Here is a 12,507-nt window from a genome sequence, read left to right as displayed (position 1 = left end):
TTTTGTTTTCTTTACTGTATTTTCTAAGTTTTTTGTTACGAATGAATTTCGAAACTTTTTAAACTTTTCAATTTCAAATAAAATATCCTTAAATTATGAACGTTGTGAAAATTTTATTAATTTCACAATTCAAAATTTTTATTTTATTTTTAAAATTTTATTAAATAAATTTTATTTATTCGGTTTTTATAAATTTTGTTAAATATTTGGAGGTTGCAGCGAATGTTCCAAAATTGATTTAGTTTAATTAATTTTAAATTCCTTTATTAATTTCATAAATTTATTTCATTTATGTAAACTTCGTTTCCTGATTCTCAATTCCTGTTCAACGAATCATCGTGGGAAATTATAATTTTATTTCAAGGATGATTGGGACGCCTCTTATCTATTGGGAAATAATAATTGTCTAACTATTATTCAAGAAATTATTTCAAATTTACCGCCTATTTTGATGTGTAATCCATTGACAAATCAGAAGATCGAAACCTATTCCACATTCCTAAAATCCATGGCCCTAGAATATTTGTTTTTTATTATGTTTTATTACGAGATTGTTGCCTCCTGCTTTTCTACGTTAATATATTTTGGAATTTTATGAAAATTATATAAACCTTGGTAGAATTCAACTAGCCTTCTGTCCTACTATACGCGAAGCTTCTAATCCCTTAGGCCCATTTGAATCGTCATATGAATCTGGCAAGACCATTTTATTTTTTATTTTTATTTTATACCACGCGTTGTATCTGGACCCCATTATCTTACCCCATCTATCCTTTTCATCCTTCTCTACCCACCCTACGCTCATTTCCATCCATCCACGCCCCCTTTTCATTCCCTCTCTTAACGCTTCCTGTCTCTCTCTTTCCCATCCTGGACATTCTTTCTCACTTCTCCTCTCTCCCTCTCTAACCATCCTCCAACACAATTGCGTCCATTCATTTCCTCTTTCTAGTTTCATTTTTTCTTCCAACCCCCAAGCTCTCCTCCTTTGCCGCACTACTATTTTTTCTCTTCCTAATTCTTCTCTTAACATGTATCCTGGGCAGTTTGCACTCATCCCCATCACCCATCTGAGAAACCTCTCATGCATCCTTTCCACATTCTTCCATTCTTTCCATCCCCACACTTCTACACCATAACTCACAATCGACCACACTCTTTTCTTCCAATCATCCTTAAACCTTCTCTTCCCTATTCCCCATACTTGTCCTATACACTTGCATGCTCATTCTATCCTTCTTCTCACATTCAATTCATATCTTCCATTATAACTAAACCAAAACCCTAAATAACAAAATTCATCCTTTTCCTCTGCCATTCTTCCATTTATCTTCCACACTTCTTTTTCTCCCCCTCTTCTATTCCTGAATCTCATGACCTTCGTTTTTTCCACATTCACCCAATAGACCTTTATTAGACGCATACTTTTCAAACTCACTCAACATTAACTTCATTCCTGCCTCATTCTCAGCCATCAATACTACGTCATCTGCATACGCTAACAAATACACTCTTCCTCTGCCCAGGATCATACCACCTTTCCCTCTCTTTTGCAGTCTCTCCTCCATGTCCGCTATTAACAAGCTGAAGAGAATTGGACTCAACGGGTATCCCTGCAAGAGCCCTCTTCCCAACCCAAATTTCTCTCCCAACCTCCCACCTACTCTAACCCTCGCCCTTTTTTATTCTCTCTACCAATCTGTCATTTATCCCTCTCTCTTTCAGCGCTTTCCACATTATTCTTCTATTTACCGATGGAAACGCTCCTTTAAAATCAACGAATGTAGCAACCATCTTTCCTCCTTTTTCCTTTAATTTCCTATTCACCACATAATTTACCGTGTATATATGCTCCATAGTTCCCATTCCTCTTCTAAAACCTGCCTGATTGTGCAGTATTCCTCCCATTCTCTCCACATTCCTTTCCAACCTTCCTCTTAATATTTCAGCATACACTTTGTATGCAACTGGCATCAACGTTATTCCTCTATAATCATCAATTTTCTTTCCCTCCCCTTTTTTCACCAATGGCACTATAATTCCCGTTTTCCATTCTTCAGGCCATCCTTCTCCTTTCCATACTCTGTTCATTATACTCCATAACTGCTCTTCCACTACTTCTCCTCCATATTTCAAACTCTCTGCTTCGATCTCATCATACCCTGCTGCCTTATTCCTTTTTAATTTTCCTATAGCCCCTACTACCTCTTCTCTACTTATTTCCTCTTCCCCATCATTTTCTATTATCTTTCTGCCTTCCCCTCTCACCCTCTTTTCCACCCCTCCGCTCATATCCTTGAAGAATTTCGTCCATTCTGTCATTTTTATTTCTTTATTTATTACTTTCCTTCTAATTCGCTCTCTATTGATTACTTCCCAGTCCACGGTGGGCTTGAACCAACTTTGAATAAAGGATCATAGCACACCTTTTTTTATTACAAATTTTGGTTATTTAGGTCATAAATAGCGTGTAAAAAAATTATAGCCCATAACTTGTCGAGCCGTTTTTGAGAAAACTCATTTTGAAAGAAAATCTAGTTTTCTTTGGAAAATTTAATACATTTACATTGAATTCCCAATTTAAGTATTTCAATTATGACATTTATACTTTTTCCAAATTATAATGAAAATAAAACGATATTTCAGAAATTATAATTTAATTTTTTAAGTAATACATTATTTGTTTAAATAAATTGACTGTATTTTGTAAAAAAATAAAAAAAATTTATAGTATAAGAGAAAAACCCTTTAATGGACGAAACTGTACCAGATATATCATAAACTTTTATAAAATGTAGAATTTAACAACTCAATTGTACAGAATTTTAGACACTAATACTTCAGATTTTTAAATCGCAGGCTTAAATATGTTGAGCGTTATATTCTTGTACTGCTCTAAGTAATTTTGATGGATATTCCGGATGCTTGTCAAAAACTTTATATTTGGCCCAAGTTGTCTTGAAGTCTGAATGTAAGGATTCTACAGCTTGCTCACTATAAAATCCCAATCCCTCGCCTGATTTCTCACAAAACTGAGAAACATGAAATATCACGGCATGGACTTTCGGCGTAACGGAAATGTTCAAATCATAATAACTTTTTTTAAAGTTAGAAATAAATTTTTTTTAATTAACATCAAGAGTCGAAGAAAAACACGATTGCACAACGGTTTTAAAATCATCAAAACATTTCACGTATTTCAAGCAATTGATACTACATATCTGTCGCAATAGATCTGTCCTATTTAATAGGATATTGCATGATCCTTTATTCAAAGTTGGTTCAAGCCCACCGTGAGTCTCTTCCATCTTCAATTGAGCCGCTGGATTCTAGAAGGGCACGTAAATTTTTTCTGCCGAAAAACGAAGTCCCCTGGACACTTAAAATTCATTTTTCGAATTTTAATATTTTTCGAGCATATTCTTATACAGAATTCGATTACGCATCTTTCATTCTTAATAAGAAATTTTCCATCTTTTTCCGTTTTCAAAATATAAGGGAAAAACTGTTTTTTTAAAAAAGAAAATTTTCATTGTTTTTTTGACTTCAACTCGCGACGGCTCAGACAATTTTACGAATTTCTTAATGAAACAAAAACGAAAATACGTGTTATTATATTCAACGAGTGACTAAAAAAGAAAAATGTTGTTTTGATTAAAAATAAATAAGTTATTAATTTTTTAATGAGACATTGCAAAATTCATGAACTGCAATTTTCACCCCGTGAGGAATTTTCGTAAATTTTCACTAGCAACATACTTCCAGTGAGAAAGTTGTTCATTAAGGGCCAAAGAAGTTTTCTGGAAAGTGAATTTTAAGTTTTAAGTGTCCAGGGGACTTCGTTTTTCGGCAGAAAAAATTTACGTGCCCTTCTAGAATCCAGCGGCTCAATTGTTAAAGTAAATATCTTGCAATTCAATTAATGTCTGAAGCTTATAAAAAATATGCTGCAATTATATTTCAAATTTAAGAAAATTGTAATTAAAAATATCCTGAAATTCAATTATTTCAAAAAATTTTTTCACGAATTCTTCCGCAAAATTTAATTATGTAATTCTTCTTTTTTATCAAATTCCACTGAAGAGGAAATCATTTATAGACTTTAGAAAAAGAATAAAAATTGCTTAATCAAATAATAAAATTTTCTTAATAATTAGTAAAAAAATTCTTACTAATTTGAATTAATGAATTTTCATTAAAACTGGGAGTTTTAATCTTTTTTTTTTGCTTAGTGAAATTGCTTACAGATACCTTGGTTTTCGCACTACAAATATGTTGTGCTACGTGGAAAATCTATTTTATCAGCTAGAAATAAATTAAACTAACCTGCATCAGTTAAATCTGTATTATCGACTTTTCATAATTAATATTTAACTGACAAATAGTAAAAATTGTTTTATCGACTCCCAACAAAGTAGATTTAAAACTATTTTTCACTGAAAATGTAATTGATATTTTCTAATCAATATTAAATTTCAATTTTTGATAGTTTTAAAAAAATTGCAATGTCTAATTTTTAAGTTTTCAGTAAAATAAAAACGGATTTTAATTATATTGAAATGAAGTTAAAATTTTTTATTGTGATTTTTCGATGAAATTTATACATATATATATAGTTTAATGAACAGTATAAATTTATACAGAGTAGAGAAAAATATTTAATAATGAAATAAATTTTTTCATTTTTTATTAAAAAATAAATTTTTTTAAGTACTCTGAAAAGGATGTTAATAATACACCAAAAAAAAGGAGGATTACGTACTTTATTGCGAATTTTTTTATAATAATAATAGAAAAGTATATGTACAAAGTCGAATACTTAAGATTTCAGTCAGAAAAAGCTCAATCACTATCAATGTATTTTTTTAAATTAATCAATATTTTTTACAAATTAAATGTGTACTTTTTTTTATACAATCAAAAATTAATTTCATAAAATAATAAATTATACATTATAAAAAATAAATATATTTTACAAAAGCATGATAAAAAATGAAAAATATAATTAAAAATACAATACAATTTTGAATAAAATAAAAATATTTAAGAGTAAAATATTTTGAATTCAGAAATATTTTTAAAAAATTTTTACAAGATTGAGATAATAGTGACTTTTTCATAAATCTAGTAATACAGAAATATCTTAACATACACTGCGTTAGGTAATTTATAATTACAATATAGACTATTATAATGATAATTAATAATATTATTAACACGAATAATAATAATTATAAATCAACAAATATTTATTTCCTTCAAGACTATCACAAGAATAATTATTTATATATATATATTTTTTTTTTAATAATAATAGCTATAATTGAAACATACGATTTTTTTTATACATGTTGGTGGTTCGATGTCATTAAAAAATTTTCATCCTCGATTAAAAATGCACGAGGAATAATTAAAAAAAAAATGATTCTAAAAACTAAAAACGTTCAAGGCACAATTTTCGTGTTTTTAATTTAAAAACTTGTTAACACTACAATATTTCATTCGGAAAAAAAAATTAAAGTTGTTTTTAATCTAAAAAGCAGTTTTTTTTTAGACAAAATACATAAGTTTTGGCTTTATTTTTTTTAACAAGTATAGAATGGATGTTTTTTTTTGTGAAATATACATAACAAGTGTAGTAACGATTACTCGTATAATTAGAGGAGATGTATACAAGTCTTAACACGTGAATAAAAATTTATTTGAGCCCTAAATAATTTTTTCTATACAAATAAATAATATTTATAAAATATATTATTTTTTTCAAGAAATATTACTACTTTCTAGGGCAAAGTGAAATCCCTTTTTAACGTTATATAAAAATCTTTAATTGATTTTGTGCGTCTAAAAATATTTCCCCAAAAAAAACAAAAACAAAAAATACGTCTCAACCTACATACATCTCACATATACATATATATATATAAACAAAGAATTTGTTTTCTTTTTTATAAATTTAACAGTTAGTAAAATATGTATTTATGGGGAAAATTATTAATTTAATAATTAATAAATTTATAATATATATTATATAGATAAACTATATTCATAACAGATAAAACAGATATTAAAATTTTTTTTCTATATTTATATATAGTAAAAAACATATTTTTTTTACAAATATTTAAAACTTTTTTTCTTAGTATCAAAGTAGTATGAAAGAATTTATTGTTCTATTGAAAATGATAATATTTTGAGATTTTATGATGAAAATTATTATTAATATAATAATATGATAAAATGAATAATGACTTGAAATTATAAAATATGAGACGTGTGTGTATGTGTGTCAATGAAGAGATTGAGATTCACGTGGTCCCTCGAAGTTAAATTTTTTAAAGAAGCCATCATCTTCTGTTTACCAAGTGCATTTTAATACACGTGGTAAACAGAAGATGATGGCTTCCCCAACGCACTCTCGAACTGTGTCAATGTCATCAGCTGCAATGAAGATCTACGTCCTATTCTTCAGTTTGGCTCTGAAATTCAAAAAAATGTTTTTTTAAATTTTTTCTTTTATATAATGTTTAGTTATCTATATGTAATTAGTTTGCTTAATTACATCAAAAAAATTTTTTTTATTATTCACGATAATTTTTATTGTAGTTAATTAATTTTTTTTTATTTTGGGTCTCAATGATCTCATGCCTCAATAGATATAAGTCTCAATAGTCTCAAGACTCAATAGTTACATGTGTCTCACGTCTCAATAGATTTAAGTCTCAATATTTTCAAGTCTCATAAATATCACGTCTCAATAGTCTTAAGTCTCAATATTCTCAATTCTCACGTCTCAATAGTTTCAAGTCTCAACGGTCTCACGTCTTAATAGTATTAAGACTCAGTAGTCTCAAGTTTCAATAGTTTTAAATCTCAATAGTCTCAAGTCTCAATAGTCTCATGGGTCTCTGCTCTCAATAGTCTTAAACCTCAACGGTCTCACGTCTCAATAGTCTCATGGGTCACAGGTCTCAACAGTTTCAAACTATAACGGTTTCGGCGCTAAGCCGCGAAAACCTAAAAATTGGTTTAAAAAAATGGCTAAATTTTATTTAACAATAAAGTTGTATTAAAAAAATTAGATAATTTTTTTTTTTTTTGAATGATTGTTTTTCCTGTGAATATCTATTATATCTTCAATTAGATTGTAAATGGAAACGCGTATATTTTATAATAAAAGTTATAAAACCAGTTGTGTAAAAAAAAAGAAAAATAAAAAAAACATCAATTAAATTAATTGAAAATTGTGATTTTCAAGTTTCAAATGACTTTTATAGGGTGACGCATTAAATGCTTCCGCGATTATCTAATAATGTTTTTAATTGAGTAATTAACCATGTGAATTAAGTGACAAATTATTATTTGAAGGACTTTTATTGTAAAAATTTTTCTTTAAATTTTCTAACATCTGCTGATATTTTGTTTTAAAATTTAAAAAATAATTACAAAAATGAGGGATTTTATGTGACAGACAAAATTTTATTGATATTGACGGATTTTCTTTAATCTTATGGTATCCAAGTGTTTTTGAGATCGTTCAATACAAATTTGAAGTTAGATTTTCAGAGGCCAAAATGGCTGATCCAATATGGCGGTTGAATTTTTTAAAATTATTCGCATCTTATTAAAATTTAGTAATCTATAGAGATTTTTGAGGTTGCTGATTACGAATCTAACGCCAGATTTTTGAAATTTGAAATCCAACAATTATTTAGAAACTCTTTCACCATTTTTGATCCGCCATTTTCGATTTTGAAAATCTGACTTGAAATTCGTAATCAGCGACATCTAAAACCCCTTGCATACTAAGTTTTATAAAAATTCAAATGATTTTTAAAAATTCGACCACCATATTGGATCCGCCATTTTGAATTTAGCAAATCTTATTTCAAATTCGTAATCAGCGACCACAAAAAACCCTAGATATGAGTTTTATAAAAAATTTTACAATTTTTAAAAAATTTTGACCGCCATTTTGGATTTGCCATTTTGAATTGTGAAAATCCGACTTCAAATTCGTAATCAGCGACTCCAAAAATCCTTGGATAACAAGTTTTATAAAAATTTAATATTTTAAATATTCGACCGCCTTATTGGATTTGCCATTTTAGTTTTTTAAAATCAGTGACCCCAAAACCTCTAGATACCAACATTAAAGTAAATTCGTCAATATTTATGAAATTTTATCAGTTACATGAAATCCGCTGTTTTTTTTTTTTTTTTGAAGTTAGAATATAATCTTGATGTGATGAAGGAAAACGGACTTCAGATTCGTGTTCATCTCAAAAAAATTAGACCAGAAGTTTTCTTTTTAATCGATAAATGAGTTTATTAATAAATCCATTCATTAGTAGATTGATTAGTGAAATGATTGATTGATTGATTGGTCAATTTAATCTACCACTAAAATTAATGGATCCATTGTTGGATTCATTGATATAAATTTATAAAATATTGAATTGATTGGTGAATTTATTAGTTGATTGATTGGTGCATAACACAATGGATTAATAAATTGATTGATTGATTAGCGGATAGGTATATTAATGTCAAAATTCATCAATCATTTGGTGAATTGATTGGTGGACTCATTTAAGGATTGACTGGTAATTGGATTGATGAATGCTAAGAGATTGATTGATTAATTGGTAAATAGTAAACAAACTGGTCAATTGATTTACGGATTGATAGATGAATTACTAAAGATTGAATTTATTGGTGCATTTATTAGTTGATTGACAATACATAATGGATTAATTAATAAATTGATTGATTAGCGGATGGATAGATGAACTTATTAAAAGATTGGTAGAAAATATATTGATAAATTTTAAAAGATCGGTTGATTGGTGGATTAATAGATGGATAACATATGGATTGGTGATTTGATAAATGGATTGATTGATAAACAGAGTACTAATGATTGAATTATAATTGATCGATTTATTAATAGTTGATTGAAATAGTTAGTTGATTGAATAGTTGATTGGTGTATTACATAATAATTTAATAGGTAAATTAATTTAATAGCGGATGAAAAGATGGACTTTGGTTGGTTGATTGATTGATAAATAACAGACGGATTGTTGAATTGGTTAATGAATTGATTGATAGATTACTAAAGATTGAATTGATTGGTGGATTTATTAATTGATTGATTAATGGATTGTAAATAACAAACGGATTGGTGAATTGATTAATATGGATTGATTGATAGATCATTATTTGAATGATTTCGCATTGAATAATTATTTATGGATTGGTAGATTGATTGGTGGATTTATTGATAATTTGATTGATCTTTGATTGATCGGAATATTGATCCTATTGTCAAAATTGTTCCAATTGTTTTTTTCTTTATCTCATTGCTTGTGCAATTTTATTTTCTTTATTTCGATTTTGTTAACATCATTTTTTCCTTTCTTTAATCACTAAATTGTATTTTCAAAATTTTTCTTTTTTAAATTTCTATGACACAACATTTCAATAACAGTAAAACAAAATTATTTTTAAAATACTGACCTTTTTTTTTGAATATTTATGAAAATGGAAGTTTCATCTTTTATCTCAATCTGATGAAATAGCCTCTTGAAAAATTGATGGATAATTATTCCACAATGAGACGAAACTTATTTTATTATTACTATTATTATTTGACGAGTCCTTTTTAATCTCTCTCAGCTTTTTTCTTCTCTCGAGCATTTTTTGGGCGAAATATCATTGTCCCTTTTGCTTTAATAATTTCCTCGTGCGGAAACCACGAAAACCAGCTTGAATTCTCGTTGCCGCTTGTTGCTCCTGTTGATGTCGTTTGCGTACTAAAAATCCACGTATTCCAGCTTGAATTTTTGTTGCCGATTTTTCTTCTAATGAATTTTTTAAATCGTCACAACACTTTAATGATGGTGGACTGTAGGAATTACTCATTACATCATCATAATCACTGTCATTATTGATCTTATTTGATTCTTTCAATTGTTTTCGTACACGATAACCACGAAATCCAGCTTGAATTTTTGTCGCTGCTTTATTTGCCTTCATTTCTTCGTCGTTGGCTTTAGTCATTTGGAAGAAAACAATTTTTTTTTTGTTTTGTTATCACACTTGAGAAATAATTTTCAATTATTTCCCAGTTTTATGTTTTTTATAATAAATTCTTCTCCTTTGAAAATAAATTTTCAATTTTGTCGCACAAAATTTGAATCAATTTTTATGATTTGTTTTTAAATTTCAACGGTTTCCAATTATTATTATTGTAATTCGATATTTTTCGATAACAATTTTTTTTTCTCTAATAATTATTTTCCAAAAAATGAAACTTAGATGTTTTTTGAAAATAACAATTTATTTTCTTGTTAAAAGTTTTCAAAGGGATAATTTTTCAAAAAAAAAAAATTTCCCAACTTTAACAATTGGTCCAGCAGCATCCAATTGCAAAATAAAAATTTCTTTTTTTTTCAAAAAAAAAAGAAAAATCCTAGCACTTGTAAAAAATTTTCTTTTTGAACAATTTTTTTTCCACGGTTTTTTTTTGTCTTAAATTTTTTTTGATTATTTTAAGAGAAACTAATGAACACTGAGATTTCTTTTTTTTTTCTAACAAAGTGCCGCACAACTCGAGATGTCGAGTGAGACTAGAAGCAACAGGCGCTCGCGTTTTACTGTTTATAGAAGATGTGGCTAATGTATCAGTGAACGCATGCGCGACATGATTTATCCCGAATAATTTTTTTTTTTTTTAAATTAATTTTAATTTTTCAATTTAAAATTAAAAATTCTAATTCGATTACTATTATTATTATTATTTCTTTTGAAAACTATTATTTTAATAAATAAAAAAAATTAAGAATGAAAATGAAAATTTATTTTCATTAATCGATATACATATGCAGAAATTGTAAATCCAAGGGTGAATCTTCTTCATGGAATTTTGTACTATATGTGCAATAAATTTGTTGAAGATTAATTTTGTGAGACAAATTCTATGCCAGAATTGATGTAGGTTATGAGATGTAATTTTTTATTGGCTTATGTACAATTTACACATAAATTATATATGTATATATGCAAGAGGAAAAATATTTTTGTTATACTCAAAACAAAATTGTATTTTAGTAAAATTGTTTTCAATGAAAAATAAAAAAAAATTTATTAAATATTTTATTTTTATATTATATATATTTTAAATAATTTTTCCTTAATATGAAAACAGAAAAAAAATTTCGTTGGAAAATTTTTCTTTGATACAAAGAAAATTTATTTCTTTTAAACGAATTATCTTTAATTAAAAAAAAATTCTCTTCTTTCAAAGAAATTTTTTATTTTAATTCAAAATAAATGTTTCTTTGATCCTATAAATAAAATAAAATAAAAATAAATTTAGAGAAATATTTGGTACTCACCACCGAAAAAATTTAAGAAAAAAATAATTCAAGAGGATTTCTCTTATTTTAATGCATATTTTCCTCTAGAATATCATGCAAAAGAATTTCTCTTATTTTAAGAGGAATTATTTTCTATTTTAGAATATTTCTCTTAAATTAAGAGGAAAATACTCTCCGATTAAAAGTAATATTCTTGATTCAAGAGGATTTTCGCAAGAGGAATTTTCCTCTATTTTCAAGAATATTTTTTATCGTTGACCTATATGATTTTTAATTATTATTTTTTTATTATTCATAAATAAATTAATTATATTTGAATAGTATTTTTTTTCTAAAGTATTTTTTTCAATTTCCTCTTTTAGTAAAATAATAGAGATAAATTATTCATTTTCGTAAAATATAATTAAACTTTTAAAGCAACAAAGATAGTAAAAGAATTTTAAGAAAATAATTTTCTAATTTTTCTTTTTTTAATAAAATAAAATTTTTATTTTTAGTCGAATTTATTAATTAAATTAATTTTTTATTATTATTTTTTTAAAACAAATATTTTTAATTTCTTACATTTTCCATTATTTCTTTTTCTTTAATTTTTCTCTAATTTCTTTGTCAAAATAGTTATTTGTTTTTTTAAAAATATTCTTCATTTATTTACTAGAAATATTTTTTATTTTTAACAAAATGTTATTTTTTTTTAACGAAAATATATTTTCTAACAAAATTATGTAACATTTAATCAAACATTTAATCAAAGAAAAACTATCATAAACATAACCTATAAATTTTTGTTTCTTAGATCCATTGCTTTAGTTTTTCATGATTTATTTTTTTAATTTTTTTCTTATCTCGTTTACATGTAAACAAATAAATTAATTAATCAACTATTTTATTTTTATTTTCATCGACATTGACTTTCACTTTGATTTTCACTTTGATTTTCACTTTTAGTGAAATAGATTTTTAATTGAATTTCATTAAAAGTGAAAATGAAAGTGAAAATCATTATGAAAGTCAATGTTCATGTGGAAGTCAAAATGACATAATTGTATAATTTTTTAAATCAAATTAAAAAAAAAATTATTACATAGAACCAAAAAAATTGTTTCAATTAAAAATTATATTT

At 26.4% G+C, this 12,507-nt stretch overlaps 1 protein-coding gene across 1 annotated transcript; it reads right to left on the bottom strand.

Moving 5' to 3' along the window:
- Nucleotides 1-4,745: 4,745 nt before the first annotated feature.
- On the bottom strand, nt 4,746-10,719 carry LOC127285008 (abnormal spindle-like microcephaly-associated protein homolog). Its single transcript, XM_051310769.1, has 2 exons — nt 9,523-10,719; nt 4,746-6,479 (listed from the first exon to the last, which is right to left on the bottom strand). Exon 1 carries the CDS (start codon nt 10,063-10,065, stop codon nt 9,718-9,720), a length of 348 nt encoding a protein of 115 aa, XP_051166726.1. The 5' UTR covers nt 10,066-10,719; the 3' UTR covers nt 4,746-6,479; nt 9,523-9,717.
- Between the last annotated feature and the right edge of the window lie 1,788 nt (nt 10,720-12,507).

Source organism: Leptopilina boulardi, unplaced genomic scaffold (genome assembly GCF_019393585.1).
Source record: "Leptopilina boulardi isolate dan_hultmark-lab unplaced genomic scaffold, ZJU_Lbou_2.1 LbouV2_327, whole genome shotgun sequence".
NCBI classification, from domain to species: Eukaryota; Metazoa; Arthropoda; class Insecta; order Hymenoptera; family Figitidae; genus Leptopilina; species Leptopilina boulardi.
The sequence above is the reverse complement of the archived record's forward strand: the minus strand, read 5'-3'. Positions and strand labels throughout refer to the sequence as shown.

Excerpts from the sequence above, each read along its gene's own strand:
- LOC127285008 (XM_051310769.1), bottom strand. The coding sequence starts at position 10,065 with ATGACTAAAGCCAACGACGAAGAAATGAAGGCAAATAAAGCAGCGACA.